Here is a 19165-nt window from a genome sequence, read left to right on the forward strand (position 1 = left end):
ACCTTGGGCAGATTGCTTGCTCTCTTTACATTGGAAAAATTGAGTTCCCAATACATGTAGATACATGGTAGCCACTATTTTTGTTACTACAAATTATCCCTAAGTGGTTTTTTTTTTTTACTGAATCCATACTGACATTTATTTATAGTTAAGGGTTCATCTGAATCCTCTTCTTCCTGCCCAGTTGCAGAGATTATGATGTGACTGAAAATCTTAGCATGATTGTGGGGCCTGTGCCTAGCTCTCAGGCAGAGTTAGATGTTACATAAGAATAGCTACATGTGGCCGGGTGCAGTGGCTCACGCCTGTAATCCCAGCACTTTGGGAGGCCGAGGCAGGTGGATCATGAGGTCAGGAGATCAAGAACATCTTGACCAACGTGGTGAAACCTCGTCTCTACTAAAAATATGAAAATTAGCTGAGCGTGGTGGCATGCGCCTGTAGTCCCAGCTACTCTCGAGGGAGAATTGCTTGAACCTGGGAGACAGAGGTTGCACTGAGCTAGGTGTGATGGCACTCCAGCCTGGGGGACAAGAGCGAAACTGTCTCAAAAAAAAGAATAGCTACATTTTTCATGCACTACAGAATATAGTGAAATCCTTTATATTTCTTTTACTCTTTTCAAATTAAACTGTTAAATGTTTCCTTTGGCTTGTTGCTTAATTCAGATAGCTCTATACAATAAAATCAAGAGTAGATGTAATATTATAATAACAGAAGCTAGCCTACTTAGGCAAATTAAGTAATTAAAAGAAAACAACTTTAAGAATTATAGTGAGTAGATACTAAAAATATAAGTTTAATTTTTTTAAGGTGGTCTCGAATTAATTGTTGACTTTAGTTTCAGGTACTTGCATTCTGCATATAAATGAAAGATATGAGATATTAATAGATTTAATGTTGCCAAGATAACAGGAAAACAATGAATCCTGAAATATGAATTAATACTGTAATTAAAATAACACTGTAACATGAATCTTATAATAGTTAATTAAATTACCAACTGAAGACCTACTAGGAAAAAGAGATAGTATTGAACCCAGCAATCCTGGCCAACAGACTGGACATCGTCCTGTTTGATGAGCGGAAGGGCCGCAGTGGCCAGCACTCCTGCTGAGGGCAGTCTTTCCTTTCCTCCCAAGGACATGGGCAAATCCAAGCCCCCTTTAATCTTTCATTTGGTTCACATTTATAATAAAATAAATATAAAATGAATGAATAAATAAAAATAATTTTAATATGAACTGTGAAGTTAAACCACATGGTCTAAGGGTTCTCTTACAGCTCTAAAGTTCTTAGATTGAATTATAGTGTATTGTGAAGCATTAGATTTTTTATAAGTATTCAATTTTTCATTATTAAAATCTTATTGAAGTTTCATTTAGAGACAAATTTTTAATACATTGATTTGAAAGGGAACTAAAATTAACCATATATGAAAGAATATCTAAAACAGTTTATATTAATGGCAGTGAAGTGTCATATTCAGAAACGGTGCCTATCACCTCTTTTGTATTATCCTGCACAACACCACCTGGCCTCCCTCCTTTCCTCCCTCCGTTCTTCCTTGCCCTTTCCCCATGGTTCGTAAAATGGCTGTTTAACTAGCAGATGCTCAAGAAGCATTTGATGAATGACTAAATAAATGAGGACACAGTGTGACATGAGAGGGACCTTTGGTGGTTGTTACTTGAAAACCCGTTCTCATGACAGCAGGAAATTTATAGGACTAGAGAATTTAAATTGCTGTAGTTAAGAGAAACCCATGATGCATTATTCTCACAGACCATGGCCTTTTATTCTCAAGATGTTTTGTAATCTGTCTTTATTCCCAATGTTCCAAATTTGGCATCTCTCTATTATACTGCCTCGCTGATGCAAATTACATAACAGTATGTTTTTAATCTCTTCCATTCAAACTTTCTACGGTATCATTTTTTAAATGTTTTAAATGAGGAAGACATGTTTTGGAAGCACCTTCCTTTCCAGCCTCTTGTCCCATGTCCATGTGGTCCCTGAAAAGATTGGCTCTTTTAATATAAGTATGAAAAGTTGCTGTTGAACATACTGATTCAATCTTTTCAAAGAAAAAAAAATCCTTAACAGTGTTAAAACACCTTGCCCACAACATTCATTAACCTAAAACAAGATTCTCCAGGCTTTCCTAGCACACGTGTGCTCCGTTTCCCCCTTGCTCTTCCCTCAAGTATTTATCAAACAACTGTTGTGTGCAGGCCACTCTGTTAGACATGACAGGAGACATAGTAATATGTAATATGTGGTCCTTGACTGCTGGACATACGCAAACTGACTGAAAAGAAAGCAAATGTCAATAATAATGGGAATGATGAGGAGGACATAGGAAGGGTTTGGGACTAGGCACAATGGCTCATGCCTAGAATCCCAACACTTTGGGAGGCCAAGCCAGGAGGATCACTTGAACCCAGGAGTTTAAGACCAACCTGGGCAACACAGAGAGACCTCATCTCTATAGAAAATTTAAAACATTAGCTGGGTGTGTATTGTCCACCTGTGGTCCCAGCTACTCAGAAGGCTGAGGTGAGAAGATCACATGAACCAAGAGAGAGGTTGCAGTGAGCTGTGATCACACCACTGCCTGGGAGATGGAGCAAGATCTCATCTCAAAAAAAAAAAAAAAAAAGGAATGGTTTTACACATAAACACTGGCAAAATACCTTTAGTTTTATGTGCCATATGTATAAAATAATGCCATATTTTTAATGGTTCTGTGTTTCATATACAAATAAAAATGGCATCTCTGCCTGAAACAGAATGACAGTCACAAGTGAGTATGCAAAGTATAATTCAACAAAGGGTACTTTAAACTTTGGGGAGATATATATATATTTTTTTGGATAAGAACATGTCCCAGGAGATCTCCCCTCTTAAATATTTAAGTAAGGCCAGGTACAGTGGCTCATGCCTGTAATCCCAGCACTTTGAGAGGCTGAGATGGGCAGATCACTCGAGCCTAGGAGTTTGAGCCCAGCGTAGGCAACACCAAAACTCTGTCTCTATAAAAAGTACAAAAATTAGCTGGCCATGGTGGCACATGCCTGTGGTCCTAGCTACTCAACAGGCTAAGATGGGAGGATCACTGGGGCCCAGGAGGTTGAGGCTGCTGTGAGCTGTGATTGCCTGGGTGATAGAGCAAGACCCTGTGTCAAAAAACAACCACCACCAAAAAAAAAAAACTTTAACTGCAGTTAAAGACAGTGTTGCCCACTCACAAGTTTCTAGAAGTTACTCATCTCTTATAAGGGAAACTTTATATGCGTTGAACAGCAGCTCCCCATTTCTCCCTCCTCCGTCCCAGCAACCACTCTCTGTTCTGTGAGTTTGATTATTATAGATACCTCATAAGTGGAATCATGCAATATTTATCCTTCTGTGACTGACTTATTTCACTTAACATCACGTCCTCCAGGTTCATCCCATGGTGTTCTATATGGCAGGTGTTCTATATGGCAGGTGTTCTATAAGGCTGAATAAATATTCCGTTGTACATAAATACCATACTTTCTTTAAGGTATACATATATATGTATACACACACAATTTGTAAGTCACCTCTTATAGTTAATAATAATGTATTCTTGAAAATCTCTGAGAGTAGATTTCATGTTCTCACCACAGAAAAACGATAAGCATGCAAGGTACTGCATACATTAATTAGTTCAATTTAGCCATTTCACAATGTATATGTATTTCAAAACATCATATTGTACACAATAAATTTTTGTCAATTAAAAATGAAATAATTTTTTTAAAGTCACATCTTCTAAAATCCTTTTTTTTTTTTTTTTGAGACAGAGTCTCACTCTGTTGCCCAGGCTGGAGGACAGTGGCATGATCTCAGCTCACTGCAACCCCCGCCTCCTGAGTACAAGTGCTCCCATAATCCCACCCTAGCCTCCCAAGTAGCTGGGATTACAGGCACGTGCCACCACACCCACTCCATGTTTTTGTGTTTTTTTGTAGAGATGGGGCTTCACCATGTTGGTCAAGCTGGTCTTGAACTCCTGACCTTAGGTAATCTGCCTGCCTTGGCCTCCCAAAGTGCTGGGATTACAGGCGTGAGCCACTGCACCTGGCCTGTAAAATTCTTAATACTTCAGTTTGTGTGTTCATACAATAGTCCAACCTTCAAGGGTTGGTTGGTTTTTCCCCCATCTGAGACATGTTGGCACTCTAAAGCCCTTCCTCGTAGTCTCTTCCATCTTATAGTTATTCAGCCCTTCCAGATTTAACTGAGGATTGAGTCTTAATTCTCATTTGCTTATTTTGTAAGTTAATAGGAGAAATACCATATGTAATATTCATGTCTCTTTGTTTCAAACCTTCTTTAACTGACAAATTATACTATCACACTTCACCTTTTTTGTGACCCACTATGTCAACATTCCCTAGAGGACAGAGTCTTATTAAGAGTGAAGTTTACCATGACTATTAGTAGGATGGTCAAAGCATGTGCCTAAAGAATACATACATGTCTTATTATCTTGCCTCAGTTATTGTCTGTATTGTCAAGTACTCTATAGCTCAGCAAACTTAGTATCATTAATCGGTGTTCATCATTTGTTATGTAATAGTACATGACACAAAAATATTGTTGCCTTCATCAGAGAGCCCAAGGGTAGAGAGTAGAAAAAGAAACATGCATATATAACAAAGAAACTGGAATGAATATAGGTTAAAAAATAAGAGAAAATAAAACAAGCAATGGTTTTTCTATTTAAATATTTTTACCACACAAGAACTGTTGGTAGCTGAAAACCACTGTAAATTATTTTTTTTTATGAGAAACATACTAACAGATTTTTTTTCAGGTTTTCTAATCCCTTGCCTTAAATTATCTCGAGATTCTTCTGGTCACAAAATAGGAAAACGGTAAAGGAAAAGGCAGTAGCCCAGCAGTTGAAGAACCAGTGTGTCAGCAGCTGCTTATTTTCTATATTTTTATGTTCTTTGGGGAGCAAAAATAGAACTGGTGTGTTTTGTAAGGTATTATCCAGACTTAAAAATTAAAAGAACACATCTATTTTTAGGTCGTGGTTGTCAGAGGTTTGTTGTCACATTAGGTGATATCCTCCAGTCTTTTGTATTAGAGGTGACATTTTAGCTATCCATGTGAATGGATTTGTCCAAATCGGGCCTAAAATATCATACTCCCTCTTTCTCTTTTTAGAACTGCCTTTGTTTGGAACTTCACCTCTTGCGTGTGACACAACCCTGATCTCTTACTTGTTCTCTACCTGGCACACATGCCCCCTTGTTCTTAAAGAAAAGTCCATCTCTAGGAGGCGTGATAGTTGCTTTGATGGTTGCTGTTACAGCTCATTACTCCACAATTGTATTACTTCAGTATGTTTTTCTTAATCTATTTAGAAACCATGAATACATTTACTATTTGATGGAGCAGTTGAGAGACTTTTATTGTTAAGTGTCAGAAAACCCAGCCCACACTGGACTAAGAAAAAAGGGGATTTGTTGTGTCACATAGTAGAAAAAGTCTAGTATTAATTGAAGATAGATATCCTTTGACTTGGGGGCTTAAAATGCGACCAGAACCGGGTCTCCCAGCTCTTTCTTCATTTTTAGGCTCCCTCTGGGGACAGGATGATGTCAAAGTCTCCAACTCTGTGTCCTCCCAGATTCTAGTCAGCCTCAGAGACAGGCTGTTGGAACAAAGGTCTGGGCCTTGCAGTCATGGACCAATTATATCATAGGCCCACCAGCAGCTCCAGTCAGGAGAAGGGAATGTACTGGCTTAGATCCAGGTCTTCCCCTGGAGCTAGGGAAGGGGACAGCTCTATACAGTTCACACGGATTGGGAGCTTTTATGCAAAATAAGAAACTTGTTCTGTGTGCTTAAAAATAAGCAGTGCCCTCTACAAGCGTAAATGTCAGCTGAAATCACCCATTGCAAAATCTTAGTGAACAGCCTACTGAATACGACAGTGTGGATGTAACACTTTGCTGGGTGAGATGTGCTCATGGAACATGGATGACAGAAGAATCCTGAAGCAGTTCAGTCTGAATAAAGGGGCTCCAAAATTACTGATGAAGTTCATCTTATTTTACATGTGTAGAAACTGAAGCCTAGTGAAGTCACTGGTTGACACATGAACAAATCAGTAGAACCAAGAATATAAACTAAATTTCTAATTTCAGTCATGATGGAAGGACTAGATTTACCTTCCCATCTTAAACAACTAGCAAACCAGAAAAAGTATATAAAAACCACAGCCAGACATTGATCAATAGGTAGTACAAATGGTGATAACTGAAAGAAGGAACACAAACAACATGATGATTCTTAAGATCACTCTTACTGCTTGGAGGCAGTTTCCAGGCCACAGCACAAGCAGAGTCTTGTGTCTACCCCAGTTAAGGACAAAGAGGTTTGGGTGGGGTTGGGAGGAGGTGCAAAGCAGCTTAAATGTGTGGAGCAGAGAGTGCCTGAGGAGACAGAGCTGCACAGGAAAAGCATTCTGGAGGTCTGCAGCAGAGCATTCTTGAATCTTTTGCTGAGGACTTACCTGCATATACGTGGGAAGAAACTATTGGGAAGCCACCAGAAAGCAATAGGCTAAACAATGGCTGAAACTCACTGAAGGCTGAGAGAGAATCATTCTGCCCTCTAGTAGAAACAGAAAGAAGTCACAACACATGGAGCATTGGTGAAGACTCTTCAAGAGGGTATCGTATTAGTAGTGTGACGAAAATTAACAGTAGCCTAAAGGCTGTAGTGAGGAAAGAAATGGAAGCTGTTTTTAAAAATCCAAATTGAATCTCTAGCGATGAAAAGTACCTGAAATGAAAAATACACTGGATTATATTAACAGCATATTAGACACCACAGAAGAAAAGAGTAGCAAACCAGAAAATAAAATAATAGAATATATCTAAGATGAAGGACAGATAATTAAAAAAAAATGAACACAGCATCAGTGAACAGTGGGACAAAACCAAGCAGTCTTAACGTAAGTGTGATTTGGGTCACAGAAGGAACAGTGATGGGAAACCAGGAGACAGAGCAATTAATTATACAATTTAAAGCTATAATGACCAAAAATTATATAAATTTGATGAAAAGTCACAGATTCAAAAGTGCAGTGAACACTACACGAGAAAAAAATATGGTGAAAGCAACATTAAGGCACATCATAAATTGCTGAAAACCAATGTGAAGGAGAAAATTCTAAAAGCAGCCAGAGAGAGTGAGAAAATTTGGGGAAAGAACAATTTTCACCCTAAGGTGATACCAATGGCCCCTGGTTTACAGTGGCTCATGATTTTTGACCTTATGATGTGAAAGCAGTATTCATTCAGTACAGTCCCAGATTTAGGATTGTGTTGCATCTGTATAAATTCATCATATGTTGAAAATATCACAAGTAGAAACCCCACTCTCAACTTACGGTATTTTCAATTTATGGTAGGTTTATTGACATGTAACCCCATCATAAGTCAAGTAGAATCCATACTTTACCTCAGTCTAAGAAGTGAGGTTGTTCATCCCTCACATAATGTATAGAGGATGTCTGTAGGACCTAGAAATTATACATTTGTTTGGTTTCTCTTAGATTTTATTTTCACATTTTAGCTTCATAATGTGTTTATAGTTTACGGTTTTATAGAACCTTAAATGTGCACACTCACTCTCAAGAATACAGTGCACATTTCTACTGTCTTCTTTGTTAATATCTTTTAGGATTATTTTAGTGTAGGACAAATATGTCAACTTAGTGGAAACATTCTTTTCCTTTTTCACTGGTACTCACACATCTTACAAAGTTTTTTTAAAAAGCATTTGGGGGATGCACATCACATAAAATGAAGAAAGAATGGCAGCAAAATTCTCATCAAAAAAGTATGCAAGACAATGGAGTGACATCTTCAAGGAACTGAAGGAAAAGAAACCTGTTAACCTGGAATTCTATATCAAGCAAATATATTTTTCAGAGATGAAGAGAAAAACTTATTTTTTAAACAAACAACGGCTGAGTAAATTTATCACCTGGAGACCATTACTACAAGAATATTACAGTAAGTTTTTCAGTCAAAAGGAAAATGACACCAGGTGGAAATTTAGAACTACACAAAGGAATAAAGAACACTAGAAATAGTAAGCATGGGTAATTTAAAAGATATTTTTCCTGACTTAGTATCTTTAAAAGATAGTTGACTTTTTAAAGCAAAAATGGTTATGTATTATGTAGTTTCTGCAAGCAAAATGTATAACAATAACAGAGTTAGAGGATGGGGGAAGTGGAAGCATACTTCATGTGTAAGATTCTTGTGCTATACATGAAGTGATATAATATTATTTGAAGGTAGACTGTAAATTAAAGGAGTATATTGTAGACTGGGAATGGTGGCTCACACCTGTAGTTCTAGCACTCTGGAAGGCTGAGGTAGGAGGACTGTTTGAGTCCTGGAGTTCGAGACTAGCCTGAGCAACATGTCAAGACTCCATCTCTATTTAGAAAAGAAAAGAGAGAAAAAATTAACTGGGCGGTGGCACATACCTGTGGTTCCAGCTGCATAGGAGGCTGAGGTGGGAGGATCACTCGAGCCCAGGAGTGTGAGGCTGCAGTGAGCTATGGTTGTGCCACTGCACTCCAACCTGAATGATAGAGTGAGACTCTGTCAAAAAAAAAAAAAAAAAAAAAGATTTATATATTCTAGACCTTAGAACAAAACTGAAACTGATATAAACTAACAGTGGAGACATATGGAATCATAAGAAATAGGCAGTTAATTCAGAGTATGTAACAGAAAAAAAAGGAATAAAGGACAAATGGATGCATAGAAAACATGTTGATAGTTACAACATGATCCAGTGATGTGCTGTGTACAGGAAACCCACATTAAATATAAAGGGTACAGAGAAGTAAAAGAAAAAGATACACCATGTAGACAGTAATTCAAAGAAAATTGGAGTGACTGTACTTTTTTAAACATAATTTTTAGAACAAGGAATATTACTGGGAATGAAGAAGGTAAAATTTATAAAGAAGATATAATAATTTAAAATTTATATGTACCTAATAACAGGTGCAAAATACATAAAGCAACAGCTGAGCTGATGGTGAAATAGATTCACAGTTATAATTGGATATTTCAACCCTTCTCTCTCAGTGATAGAATATACAGAAAATTAGTAATAATATAGAAGACTTGACCAACAGTATGAACCAATTTGACCTAATATTTACAGAGCACTCCACTCACCAACAGCAGGATACACATACTTTTCAAGTGAACGTGGAAGATTCACCAAGATACACAATATTCTGGACCATAAAACAAATATAGTCATGTGTCATATAACTGTTTCAGTTAACAACTGACCGCAGTTATGACAGTGATCCCATAAGATTATAATACCATATTTTTACCCTGTCTTTTCCATATTTAGATACACAAATACCATTGTGTTGCAGTGGCATACAGTATTCAGTATAATAACATGCTATGCAGGTTTGCAGCCTAGAAGTAATAGGCTAGACGATTTAGCCTAGGTACATAGTAGGTTATACTGTCTAGATTTTGTGTAAGTATACTCTATAATGTTCACCTAATGAAACATTTCTCAAAGAGTGTCCCTATCATTAAGTCACATGACTGTATCAATAAATATAGATGGGTTAAAATCATACAAAGCATATCCTTCAGCCGTAACAGAATGAAATTTGAAATCAATAACAGATATCTGAAAAATTTCCCACTTGTAAATTAAAAAACATAACTGCTAAATAACTCATGGATTGAAGAAGGAATCACAAGATACATTAGAAAGTATTTAGAACTAATTGAAAAGGAAAATACAACATATCAAAATTCAGAGAATGTGGCTAAAGACGTACTTACCAGGAAATTTGTATCATTAAGTGCAACTTTAGAAGGGGGGAAAAGGTCATAAGTCAAAGATCTAAGCTTCCACATTAAGAAACTAGAAAATGAAGAACCAGTTAGACCAAGTACATGAGGGAAGGCAGTATCAAGAGCAGCAATCAGTGAAGTAAGAGAAAGTATCTCTTTTACTGGAATTTTAAAAAGGGTTTTAACCTATATTTTAATACCTTCCTATGCATTTTAGTCAAACCTTTTTCTTAGTGTAATATAGGAATACTTGCATTCATATTGTAATATATGTTAACAGTACTTCTTCAGATGACACTCTTATAACCAAGTCAAAAAGAAATTGAAACCTGATTGTGTGGAAATATTCTATTGCAGACTTAGCTTCAAAGAACTGGGGATCACAAGATATTGTGAACTGGTCTGAGGGTTTTCTGTCACTGTTCAGTTTACCTATCTATAATGTGGGTATAGAGATTTTCTGTCACTCAGCTGTGGAATTTAAGTGGTTTTTATCGCACAACCATTTATTGATTTGTTTGTTTATTTTCCTGTTACACCTACATAACATAACCTTAGGGGACTGATATTTCAAAGTATTGATTCACTGTGTTGATTTTTTTTTTTTACTACTGTTATTTGAATGTGAACTCATTCATGTAAGTAATGAAGCTAGCTTTCTAAGTATCAGTGTTTTAGGTTATGACATTTGACATTTTTGAATCTTGAGCATGATTCAGTTTGGAGGCAAAGCTATCAGACAAAAAGAAATTAAAAAGAAGAAAGTTGCTTCTGAAACTTAAAAGAAGCTTAAACATTAAAATTATATATTTTATAATACTATTTTGAAATGGAAAGTGTTTTTGAATTAATGCTTGCTTGTATTTATTGTTTCATTATTATTATACAATCTGTATCTTGTAGCATCTAATAAAAATATTCAAAAGATTGTTTTGAGAACTTTGATACTTCCACATTCAGATTCCTGGGTTTCAGATTGATGGTTCTGTGTAAGGGGCCACTATTTCAGCTCAGCACAGAACATTGATACCAGAAATTGTGTTTGTGTTCTTGCATTGGTATGGTTTGTTTAGGATTCTAAGCAAGTTCTGTGCAAGTTTTGCATTCATTCTGTAATTTTAGATATATTTTTGCCTCAAAAACATAGTGGTGATTGGGAATGTATAGATCATAAAGGAAACCATGAAGAAATTTAAGCTCTGCTAATAAGGCCTATATTGAATTGTGGTGAATGTATTTTTATGAGAATTGATCATTTATTTTTTTCTGCACTTGATTTAAAATACTGTTTTGTGTGCCAATTAACATAAACCATTTTTATAATATTCATGTGGGAGCAGAATTAAATTACTATATTGCCCTGGTGATTGTTCTGCTAATAGTCAGTATTGTTATAGTATGACCATATTTTACCATTTTTTCCTGTAGTTATTGCTCACATTTAAAGGGACATTATTTATTTGTGGTATGGTCGATGTATGTCTAGTAGGCTTTTATGGTATTTCTCTCCATTTTTAACAGCTTACTCTTGAAATTAGGTCACCAATTTTCTGTCATTTGTCATTCTGTTTGAAGTGATGCTTCTGACTGTGTTAACTACTTGTGTGGTTAAGTATGTGGCTCACAAAGCCCCTGCAAATTCTCCCCTGTGTGACCACCTCTGGAGCAGCTAGTTGTAGAGGCCATTAGCACCTGGCCCCTTCCCCAGCTGCCTAGTGCCTCCCTCACTCCTGTCTGCTGGCCACTGGGCACTTAACCAGCCTTGGCCAGTGCTTAAAGCTGTGTTTCAGCCAGTGCCTGCTGCATTTCTTCTGCCTTTCCTGCTGTGGTCACCAGTGACACATCCATTCAATCGGGACAAGAAGGCTAGGAATAGCCAGCATATTATCAATGCTTACCTGAACCCAAACCTCACTCTTTGTTATAGATTATTCCTCCAGAGTTATAAGGTGGTTAGTAGCTTTGGCTAGATGTAACTAAACACCAAGGGAACAGATATTGCCTTGATACTAAAGGTACTCCTGTAATAAGTATTCCTCCTAATTTAAGTACTCCTGTATATATTTCTTGCTAATGATCATAGCCAGTGTTATGCATTCTCTTTTCATGGTGTAATAGTATAAATCAAAGTACTTTAAAGTGAGGTGGTAAAATTAGGGTTTGATTTCTAAATTCCATATCATATGGACCAAAAAGTTTAAGACCATCTTGGTGAGACAAACATTGGTCACTTAAAAGAGTGCATTCTAGTTACCCTATACATAAAAATGGGGGAAGAAAACACTTTTCCTGCCCAGCTGCCTGCCTACCTACATTCCTTTCATTTTGATTTTGTTCATCTGTTCTCTCCCTTCATCGCCCAATACTGTGCTGGAGAACTGACTCATCAGAGTCCCAAATGAGAAGCTGCAGCTGAAATGTCATTGCCACCTTCCCAAGCAAAATTTTATTTCCCGTAACGTTCATATCACCTCCAACGTGGCTTACATTTGCAGCAAGCTTTGCAGGCATGCTCCTTGGCTATTTTCATCCATGCTTCTTTCTAAAGGTAATGTTTTGGCTTGAAAGGAATAATGAAGATTAATGGTGAATTTTTCTTTAATTTCCCGTATCATGGATTTCTTTTTCAGTTTCTGTTACTGGCGTTCAAATTGGAGTTATGAATGCTATAAACATGATGAGAAGCAGGGTGTTTATTTCCTTGTGTAAGCCAGAGTTTTAGCCTAAATAATGGCAGGCCTAATGAGAATGACTTCAGTTTTTACCTAGGTCATTTCCCAGGAGAAACATGACACTTAGCCCGTGCCATATGGGCCTCTGTAGCCCACCCTCTCCCACCTTGTCTGTCCTTTGCAGCCTGATTCTGACCAATGCCTTCACTGATAAGACTGCACTGGGCATCCATTAATTAATCCAGTCTTTCATCTCTGTTTTAACAGAGAGGTTAATGTGGAAGGAGTTGTTCACAGGTTAAAAGCAACCTCAGATGTCATGGTAATAAAATTGTCTTTTTTCCAGTTGCACAAGAGGGCTTTAAAACTAGTTCGTTTTGCCCTTTGTTCATTAAAGTGTGATTCATGCCTTATACTCTGTCACTTTCATTTGTCAAGATGGACCAAAAGCTTTGGAGGTGGCCTAGAAAAAAAATACCTGTGGCCCACTTACAAGGTTGCTTTTCTTGGGACCATTTTTGACTTTACAAATAGTGTAATATGCTGAAGCTGATTGTTCTTTTGAATTATGTCTTATCAAGCACCATACCCAGAGGAATGGGTTGCAGATTTCTAAGGGGCGTCACAATTCTAGGCAAATGTTGTTCTCTGTTGTGACCTAGAGGTTCAGGCCCAAGCCCCTGCACCCCTTGGGAACCCCTCCAGGCCTCCTTTCCAGCATATCCCACCTAGTTCTTCCTTAGAATCCTGCTACGCACAAATAGTCTTCAAGATGCAACTTAAGGCCTTTTAATTATATTTCGAATGTTCATTACTTTTGGATTTCATCATTTTTAAAACAGGTAATTAAAATACAACAATATCTCGTAAAAATGTCTGCAGATGTCAGTGCCTGAAGAATTATCTATAGGAAACAGCACCTATTTCCATCATGCTAGGTGGAGCAGTACAACTGAAAAGCTATTCTAAGTTGTATAATTTGTGCAATTGATTTTTTAAAGATATCTTTTTCTGAGTTGGCAAAGTATGTGATGTAAACATCACTGATAATGTAAAACTGCATATAAAGTGAAAAATTTAGATAAAGCATAACCACTCACTTAAAAAGAAAATATTCATCACTTTAATGTGCTTGACACTGGCTGGTATAGTATGAATTTATAATTTATCAGCCAGAAAAGACACTTGCTTTCAAGTCCAGCAGCCCTCCTCTGAATTCCTGGCCAATTTTAGCTCCAGTTCCTATTCCCCACTTTCCCAAAACTCCTTATTTGCTTCATAACTGAACTTCCTGATGCCCTGAGACTATAGACTTCCAGGCATGAATTCCCAAATCTTTCTGACTCCAGGCTCCACCACCAGTCCTGCACAGCCAGCCTCTCTCCTCTTACCCTCTTCCCTCCCAATTCAGGGAGGGGGAAATTGGTTTTCCTTGTAGTCAAAGCTAATTGCTCTGCCCTAGAGTCCATCTCCAATATTTGACTTCTCAGAAGACTTGTTCCATCGGTGACCTCGTTCTTGTGATTCAGGCTTCCCCTTCACTTCCACAGTCCTCCCCACCTCACTTCCAAACCAGTTTCTCTACTTTTGTACCTCTGTTAATGTCATTCTTCCCCAGTCATCAGACCTTAAACCCTAACATTTAGACCAGTTTCTTTCCCTCTCCATTGCCCCTGGTTCAATTAGTTACTAAGCCCTGTCGATTCTGCCTCCTAAGTAACTCCAGTTTGTCCCTTCCTCTCAGTTACCACTGCCTGAGTTCAGATGCACATTGTTACCTAGGTGACTACCATAGCACCACCCTACCTAGTCTGTCTTCCTTTAACCTTGCCCCTTGACGGTGTCACTCTCCTTAACAATCCTCAGTGCCCCGCATTGCTCACTGGGCAGATGATAAATCTGCAGGCATTGAAAAGGCCCTGTCTGCCTCTCTCATCTCCTGCCAGGCCAGTCATTTCCACTCCACCGAGACTGAACTTCCTTGCAGTTCCCTTAACACATTGTTTCTCTCATGCCTTGTGTCTTTGATTTTTCTTGGAACAGCTTTAAACACACACACACACACACACCCCATTCTGCCCACAGGCCTGATAACTCACCTGGATAAGGACTTAGCTCATGGGTTGCATCTCTTCCCAGCTTCTCTCACACTTTGCATATATTTTAATTAGAGTATTTTCACACTGTGTTTAGTAGGAGAAACCCCTTTTTATTTTCGTATAGGTCATCACTTAATAGATGTTTGTGAATGAATAAAAATGATTAAGTAATGAATAAAATCAGTATTTGTTTTGATGACCTTTAGAGGAATAAAAGACTCAAAGGCTACAGTAATCAACCTTTTACAAATACAATCCGGTGTCATGGAGTCATAGAGGTTACAGAACAAAGGAAGCTTAAGATATATGTATTTTAGATATAAAAATTCAGAAGGGAATCCAGTTAAACCCTGTTATACAAATAGAAGTTGTGTAAGCTGCTGGTTCTGCAAAGCCTATTTCTAGAACATTTTCATGGAGAACTACATAAGCTACCTTCTAAATGATTAAAAAAAAAATTCAGCCTCAAATGGCTCAGGATGCCTTCATTAAAAAGCTGTCCAAGAATGACGTATATAAATAACAATCTCCTAAAGATTGCTTTCTGAGATACATGTGTGATCCTTTAATTGGAGAACATAGGGTCTGCTCGGACAGTTAAAATCCTCTCTCTTCAGTGTATGTAATATAAAGAAATATCCCAGGCTTTTTGAAATGCCACATTCATTGCTGCTTTCAGGAAGGTGAGGAAGGGATTGGTTCTATTATAACAGCTCAGTAGCTAGTGCTGTTTGCCAGATGCCTGTTTGTTTAATAACAAACAAAACACCATCTACTCCATTTGTTTTCCTTGTGTAACTTTCAGACACGTTATCATGAGATAACTGGTAGGCACAAAGTAATTCCTGGGACTTCATACTTTCATTGCATCTTTATTTGCCTTACCAAGTAAGTGACACTGATTATCCTGAGATTTGGCAACCTGAGTTTGTGTCCCAAAGACTTTCTCTCAAAGTAGCTTCACGATTCTGTTGCTGTTTCATGATTATATAACTCTCTTTCTGAATCATCATTGTCTGTTTCACTCATTCCCATGAGAATAAAGCACGGTTGCATGCTTTATCCAGTTTTATTCACTCTGAAGAACACAGGGCATTACAGGGTATCTGAATGTTGATCTTGGGCTCCACTTCAACTCCAGGAAATACTTTGAGTTTACAGACTCTGAACATCGTTAACAATGCAGAGGCAACTGTGCTTGCATTCCTGACCCTCCTTCATAAAACACATGGAAGGGATTATGGTCTCCTTTTCAAAATCAACATAAAATTTTGTTCTCAGGCTCAGCTGGCAACGTCAAGAGTCACAAGCACATCCCCACTCTGAATGAACCCAGGGTTATCCACTGCAGCATTATATGGATATTTGGGCCAGTGTAGTATTTTGAATTTTGATATACTATGCTTAGTTGATTCTTATATGCACATTTTATTTTCCATTTTAATGTCTCTGAATTTGGGATTTATCTTATAGTCAGTGGCTTGCCATAATTTAATAGACATGGTTTTTCTAAATGGAATACATAATGGTCTGTCTTCCATTCATGGCATTTTCATTTGAAGAAATAAGTTTCATATGTGTATCTTAAAAAATCATTTACTTGGTTTCTAAGATTTAGTCAATACATTAATATAGCATTTGTAAAAATGACAATCTTAGCTGTGAATTTTATTACATTTAGTAGTGGTTTTGGCAGATATGTTGAAATCAAATTGTAATTCACTGATAATATTAAAGTTTTATTCTTCTGTTTTTTAATGTTTGGAGTTTGGATTCATTGCCTCTGCAAAATATTCTACCAATATTGTTCTATCTGAGTTAACCTAGAATGCCTTTTCTTTCCTATATGTAAGAGGGATAGGTATCTTAACATATGAATCCTTTCTTCTTTGGGGATTCCTTTTTCAAGGAAGATAAATAACAGTAGAAAGAACCTTTATGAGGTAGAATGGTTAGTGAATAATTACTGTACTCAAACAAGGTTTCTGATGAACAGTAGCTTCTGTATTTTCTAAAATATATTCATTCTCTTTGCTAACATAATAAATATCAAATGTTTTAAATGGAAATTGGGCCTTTTTGATGATTCTGATGTGACCCATCAATAAGTATCACCTTTAATGTCTGTGATCCTACTTGTGGTCACAGAAGGTAAATTATCTGAAAAAATCCTGACAAGACCCAAGACATATTCTGTATGGCTGCTTATGCCTTTTCATGTCATAATACTGTAGAAATAGCATAGTACATAGAAAGGCCAGTATTTGTATAGATTAGAGTGCTTGCGCCTGAGGGGATGTTGGAAAACTCCACTATGTAAATTGTTTTCAGGAGTAAGTTACAGAATATTAATCTGATTTATCATTCCTAAAACGAAGAAGAAATCAAGCTCTGAAAAAAACGTTAACTGCTTGTCAGTTTCACTCAACCAAGGTTCTTCGAAATGCAGCCATGTGGCCCCTTCATTACTAACTGTGGGCTGGGCCTGTAATCCCAGCACTTTGGGAGGCAGAGGCAGGCTGATTGCTTGAGCTCAGGAGTGCAAAACTAGCCTGACCAACAATGATGAAACCCTGTCTTTACAAAAAGTACAAAAATTATCTGGGTGTGGTGGTGTGTGCCTATAGTCCCAACTACTCGGGAGGCTGAGGTGGGAAGATCACTTGAAGGAGGTTGACTCCGCAGTGAGCTATGATAGCACCACTGCACTCTATCCTGGGTGATAGCAAGAGACTGTCTCTCGATCGATTGATCGATCGATAGATAGATAGATAGATAGATAGATAGACAGACAGACACAGACAGACAGACAGACGGACAGATAGAATCTGTGGCTTGTATATTAGTACTTTGCTGTGAAACATTCTCATCATCCATGTGTTTCCCCTCTCCTGACTTTGTCCCTCTTTTTTTACAGGTACATACGTTCAGAGGGCCACACTGGTGTGAATACTGTGCCAACTTTATGTGGGGTCTCATTGCTCAGGGAGTGAAATGTGCAGGTAAGAGCTCTTGTCTCTTGTCTCTTGATTGAGTCAGTTGTGAAGTTATAAGAGGTAAGGTAGAAGGAGACTTGCTATTGTACATATCCAGTAGGCTGGATCCTACTTTGGTCTTACTCACCTGCAGTGGTCCAGTTTCTCAGGCAGCCCACTTTGGAAATTTGATATTTTATCTGCTCTTAACCTTCTTGCACTTGATGGACAGCACACCAGGGATCTGGCATTAGTTCACTGAAAGGAGAGAAGTCAGCTTGTTCAAAAAGTCTGATAAAAGGAGATAAAAGTAAGGCAGTTATATTTAATACTTGCCTTTGATGTTGCAGTAACTAAATTTATAAAAATGATTTTTTTAAAGCAATGTACAGGGACCTATGATTGTTGCCTTGGAAACTGAATTTTAAAGATAACTTGTTAAGCTGGATTGTCCTTACTAAATTTTTGTGAAATCAAATTGAAGCTTTAAAAATCTGCGAATTCATCCTCAAAGATGATTACCAAATTCTGAAAAACCACTTAGTCACTAATATTTTCTGTGTGACATTTTGAAATCAAATATATCAAATATTTTTTGTAAAATATGACCATGAATATTTAGATATAAATTTAGAAACCATAAGATTTCACATACAGAAATAACCAACACTAAGATGTATTGAGATACTTTGTGAAATAAAGTACTTATTTATATCATATGAAATCCGTTTGTATGGAACAACTATTCTGAATACTGGCCATTTATCCAAATTACTTTATATTCTGACATAGGCTTAAAAATGATCATGTAAATTTAAATGTCTAGTAATTGGTCATAAAAGTTTCCTTCTACTATTTAATGTGTAAAACTAAAAAGTATCTTCTTACATGTCTTTTAGCATGAAGCTTTATACTAAAAATTATACTAAGAGTAAAGTATTTCAAAACGGTAACTATGGTAACTGTCAGATTTATCACTATAAACATCATTTCTTTTGTGGCATGATTTTTAAATGGAATATTTTTGTTGTCCATTATGTGCAGAAATTTCTGGGGTCTGAGTCTTTTCATTTCTAAATTGCATTTCCTTTGAATAGCAAGGTATACTATGTGTTGCATGGAAATGTTTCGAGTCACTCTTCTTTCAGTTATTCCCTTAGCATCACTAAAGCATAATAAGGTTCCAGGCATATGTCACTACTCAAGGACCTTCCTGCCACAGGGAGTGGGATAAGAATCTCACAGGTGTGGACTTGGAGCTGTGCAGAGGTATTTGTCAGGGAGCGCTTCAGCTCCGAGTTGAAGCTCAGAGTGAATGAGGAAAGCCTTGCTGTGGCTGGTGGTTATCTAGAGTTAGGATAGGGAACCATCCTGAAGAAGGACATGGTTGTTCCTTTGCACTGGAGGGAAACAGAAGAATAAAAAGTGTTGATAAAATGGAGGTATTGAGGCAGTCTGCATTGCAGTTTCACAAGGCAAATGGAATACTCTTTCCAAAGCACAAACTG

At 37.4% G+C, this 19165-nt stretch overlaps 1 protein-coding gene across 3 annotated transcripts in view; it reads left to right on the forward strand.

Moving 5' to 3' along the window:
• CHN1 (chimerin 1) overlaps nucleotides 1-19165 on the forward strand; it is a 190486-nt gene that overhangs the window by 149445 nt on the left and 21876 nt on the right. For all 3 annotated transcript variants that reach the window (XM_039470008.2, XM_074399444.1, XM_010351868.2), the window contains one exon: nucleotides 17600-17684. In XM_039470008.2, coding sequence (XP_039325942.1) covers nucleotides 17600-17684 — 85 coding nt within the window. The remainder of the gene's footprint in view (nucleotides 1-17599; nucleotides 17685-19165) is intronic.

This window comes from Saimiri boliviensis, chromosome 5 (genome assembly GCF_048565385.1).
Source record: "Saimiri boliviensis isolate mSaiBol1 chromosome 5, mSaiBol1.pri, whole genome shotgun sequence".
Taxonomy (NCBI): domain Eukaryota; kingdom Metazoa; phylum Chordata; class Mammalia; order Primates; family Cebidae; genus Saimiri; species Saimiri boliviensis.